The 5,000-nt window shown below is 45.9% G+C and overlaps 1 protein-coding gene across 1 annotated transcript in view; it reads left to right on the forward strand.

Moving 5' to 3' along the window:
- Positions 1-1,338: 1,338 nt before the first annotated feature.
- The window catches only part of LOC122129284 (threonylcarbamoyladenosine tRNA methylthiotransferase-like), a gene marked incomplete at its 5' end in the record, with an annotated part of 94,201 nt that continues 90,539 nt past the window's right edge, over positions 1,339-5,000 (forward strand). Inside the window, one exon of the mRNA XM_042704297.1 lies at positions 1,339-1,409. Coding sequence (XP_042560231.1) covers positions 1,339-1,409 — 71 coding nt within the window. The remainder of the gene's footprint in view (positions 1,410-5,000) is intronic.

Below are 5,000 nucleotides of genomic sequence, written 5' to 3' on the forward strand. Positions count from 1 at the left end.
TCCATATGAATTGCTGTGCAATCTGATAACCAACATACAGTATTTAGCTAGACGGATAGTTTGAGAGTTGAAAGTAGTGCTAATAACAATTGCATAAATAGACAAGGATATGTAAACCAATCACATATTCATTTATTTTTTCTTGATTAATGTCATGCGTGGCCTGTCCTATAGTCCATTCTGCAATGTGTTTACTAGCTAGTTATCGATAGCTAGTATAACTTAGCTATGCTACCTCATAGTTAGCCAACGTTAGCTAGCTAAAAGTTTTGGAACTCATTTGCCAAGCCAAACGGGAGGTTTCAATCGAAAATGACTAGCTAGTTATCCAAGCTGACACAACCTATACACTCGACTGCCCCTTTGAAGTTAACTTAACGTTGGCTAATATATTAACATTAGCTAATTATCATTGACAGTTACTAGCTAATTTACCTTGGCATAAATGGCAGGGTTGTCTTGTGCGCTTTCAGGTGCCTCTTGTTGTGTTCTTCCCCTATTTTGAAGCCACAGGTTTCTCTCCGGTTATTGCGGTGCATTGTGTTTTATTTTCTGTCAAGTTATAATTTAAGACTGTCCCTATTCTTATTTGTCTTCCAGTACCGAGTGCTTGAACTTCAGCCATCATAACGTTAAGCCATAGGGCGTCACTTGCATGTCTGGCCATCTCAGGGAGTGGAGGAGGGATAGATACAGGACCGGGCAACATTCAACCAATGATGTGCATACAAGTTTAGAAAAAAAAAACAATTGTGACTTAGTCAACCACCAACATTTTCGTCTCGTCTCGTCAACGAAAGTTAAAATAGATTTAGTCATAGTTTTTATTTATAAAGATCCGTTTACGTCTTAGTCTCGTCTTAGTCACGGGAAAAAGGTCGTTAACGAATATTTTTCGTCATAGTTTTCGTCAACGAAATTAACACTGGTCTGCCTCCCAAGCCTCAGTGTTGTGGTCATGTGGTGGAAGGGGCGGAGGAGTGTTCTTCTCCAGGGTCGGCAGCTGTTGCTTCCGCTTCACTTTATTTATCTCTTCAATATTTCCTGTTGTGTGTGTGTGTGTGTGTGTGTATCTGTGTATGTGTGTGAGTGTGTGACTGTGTGTGTTTGTGTGTGTGTGCGTGTGTGTGTTTGTGCGTGTGTGTGTGTGTGTGTGTGTGACTGAGCCATGCTACCGGTGCTGGCATTCTATGAAATATAGAATTCTGACCCCTTTTATCTCTCTCCCTCTCTGTGTCTCTCTCACACACACACACACACTCTCAGGAGATGGCGAAGATCCTGAGTCACCGCGTGTGCTGCCTTCCTGCACGTGCCGGTGCAGTCTGCGTCTGACAGCGTTCTCATGGACATGAAGAGGGAGTACTGCGCCGACGACTTCGCACACTGGTGGACTTCCTCAAAGAGAAGTACGCTCTTTCTCTTTCCCTCCCTCCTCTCTCTCTCACACACACACTCACACACACACACACACACACACACACACACACACACACTAATGGAATGCAGGGCTTCTCCTCTCAGATCTCCTTCTTCTATTTACTTCCCCTCCCTTGCCTTGAACTGTGGCATTATGGGTAGGTGTGCCCACTTGTGTTGCTAACATTTGGACTAGCTGTGTTGTGCAGAAATTGAGCACGAATGAACACAGAATGGCATGTTGGGATATGTGGGGTGGCCCGACCCTTAGAGGTGGTAGTCACAACCCCCTTCACTCAAAGCTTATACACGCAGTGTGTTGAGTAACATGTATACCAGGACATCAGTGATTTACACGACTCCAAATATGTCTCTGCTTCTACAGGTTAGGTTGAGACATTAGCAACATGGCCAGTTTATTGATCAAAGGCCTGCTGGCATTCCAGCCACAGTTCCTGAAGCAGCCACACGGTAGAGGGGTGGTAGTGTGTTATGAAACCGCACAGAATGATGACGGCCGCACACACACACACACACACACACACACACACCACACACACACACACACACACACAGACACACACAACAGCACACACCACACAGACAGACAGACAAGCCACTTCTCCCAAGCAGGCTCACTTTGGCTCGTGTGGAGGACTTGGATATTAACTTGATTCAGCTTTGAACTGACGTGATTCCTCTGATTCTTGCTGCGCATCAGCACTACATTAGGCCACTGAGCAGAAGTCTTTTTGATACTGAATGCAGGCTCCCTGCAGCCCCTGGGTCCCACTGGTACTGAGGTGACTGGTAACTTTAATGTCTTACCTCACTTCACCTGCCTGGTGATTCACTGGCGCTTTCTGAATGGCCTTGAGGCGTGTTTAGTTGCTGTACCGTATTGTAAGTCTAGTAGTACTAGTATGGTGGTGTGGTGCACCCTGAAGTAGAAATATACACCCTAGGTGGTTGGGTATGAGTACTTGCATGTGACTTTGGGAGGTTTGGACACTTTATGCTGTCACCAACCAGTAGAGCAAAGAATTTAACATCATCTTCTGTGGTGTTCATTTATAAGACATCCAGGTAATAAAATGTTTTAAAAGGTTTATTAAAATCACTGGGCTATTAAAGCAGAATTAACAAGACGTTTCGGTGTTCATCCAACCCCATCGTCAGCAGCTGTACAGATATGATAGGAAGTAACTCAACAAAATACAATGCCAGCCTTGTATCTGTAGAGACAGCCTTATGTCTGTAGCCTCCTCTTAAGGCAGCCTTATGTCTGTAGCCTCCTCTTAAGGCAGCATTGTGTCTGTCGCCTCCTCTTAAGGCAGCATTGTGTCTGTAGAGACAGCCTTGTGTCTGTAGCCTCCTCTTAAGCCAGCCTTGTGTCTGTAGCCTCCTCTTAAGGCAGTCTTGTCTTAAGGCAGCCTTGTGTCTGTAGCCTCCTCTTAAGGGCAGCCTTTTGTCTGTCGCCCCTCTTAAGGCAGCCTTTTGTCTGTAGCCTGTGCATGGGTAGTAAAAGGTGTTTGTTGTCGAGAGCAGAACCTCACGCAGTGCAGAAGCCTGTGTGGACCTTTGTGCTCATGGTCAGAGGGAGGCTGCTGTTGGAACTGGACACAGCGGGATTACATGTCCTAGAAACAGACCTCAGGAGACATGCAGGGGTGTCAGATCGCCCCTCTGTTCCCGTTCCCCCCCCACACACACACACACACACACCACACACACAACACACACACACAGAGCGAGCATTGACTTACCACTCTTCTCACTTTGTGGGACAAGAGCATATGACGGTACTACTGTGGTGAGTGATTGAAAGTTTGTGCCGTGTGCAAGAATGTGTCATGGACTGAGAGCAGCAAAAACAACTTTGTGTGTGTAGTAGTAGTAGTGGTGTGTTGTGTGTATTAGGGAGTGTGAGTGTGATTGTGTCAGGGTTGAGTGTTGTTGAGGTAATTGCTGGCTGTGTGTGTTTTGCTCTCTCTTCTCTCTCTCTCTCTCCTCTCTCTCTCTGTGTTTTTGTTAAGTAAATGGCTTGTAAGTGACTGGTGTAGATGTGTGTGTGTGTGTATGTCTTACTGCCTGTGTAGTATGTGATATAGTGAAATGTGAGTGTGTGTGTGGTGGTATGTGAACGTGTGTGACGGACTGTGTGTGTGTCTGACCCTGCCTCGAAGTTCAGTTGGAGTGTGTCTCAGAGTGTGTGTGTCCTGTAAGAGGGCCGTGTGTGTGAGGCCCTAATTGCACCACTTGCCTGCTTCCCGGGTACAGCAGGAAACCTGGCCTTAACACACACCACACACACACACCACACACACACACACACACACACCACACACACACACACACACACACACACACACACACACACACACATTCAGAAACAGAAGCACACACTCTGGTGGCGTCCAAACAAGCCTTTTGTCCATATGACAACCCATTTTTGAAAACTTTAGATTACGTTGCAGAGCGGACAGGCCAAAAACGATGATGACATGAAATGAGGACACTGCCCCAACTCTTTCCAATCACTTTTCATTCTCCATGAAGGCTGAGCTGCAAAGAAGGGTCTTGGCTTGTGACTGCGTTTCTCACTCATTCTTGTGTTTTCGTGTGGACATGGATGATCTCGTGTTGTCACGTGGATGATCATCTGTGTGAAAAGGCAAAACGAAATACATTGTCGTCAAAGCACTCCGTTGTCGTGTGGACGACGTTTCAGAAGCTTGCACACACACATACTCACTAACCCATCCCAACACACACACAGACTGAAACACATTTACAAAAACAAACACACACACATACATACATACTTACAGAAACAGACGCAGACGCACCGAGGAACATTTAGAAGCACATAAACACACGCATGCCCTAACAAAAGCATACACACACAGACTGAAATTTTTTTGCGGAAGCACATAAACGCACACACACCTCCAGAAGCACAGAAACACTCAATCACATACACTAAAAACACTCTACACGAGCACACATACACACACTTTTAGAAGCACACACACACACACTCTTCCAGAAGCACATAAACATTGAAACACATACACTTTAAACACTCTACAGAAACACACACACACACACACACACACACACTCTCTTCCAGAAGCACACACACACACACACACAAACTCTTCCAGAAGCACATAAACACACACACAAACTCTTCCAGAAGCACATAAACACACACACACACACTTCCAGAAGCACACACACACACACACTTCCAGAAGCACATAAACACACACACACACACTTCCAGAAGCACACACACACACACACACAAACACACACACACACACTTCCAGAAGCACATAAAACACACACACACTCTCTTCCAGAAGCACACACACACACACTTCCAGAAGCACATAAAACACAGCCCCAGGCCTGACGTGTGGCGACAGACGGAACAGAGCCAGGAGGTTGGGATCCCAGCCAGAGACTTCCACAGTCTGACCTGCTACGAACCCACCTATTATTCTCATGCAGATACACACTCACTCATATATATACACACACACACACACACACACACACACACACACACACAC

The sequence above is a fragment of the Clupea harengus genome, unplaced genomic scaffold (assembly GCF_900700415.2).
Source record: "Clupea harengus unplaced genomic scaffold, Ch_v2.0.2, whole genome shotgun sequence".
NCBI lineage: Eukaryota > Metazoa > Chordata > Actinopteri > Clupeiformes > Clupeidae > Clupea > Clupea harengus.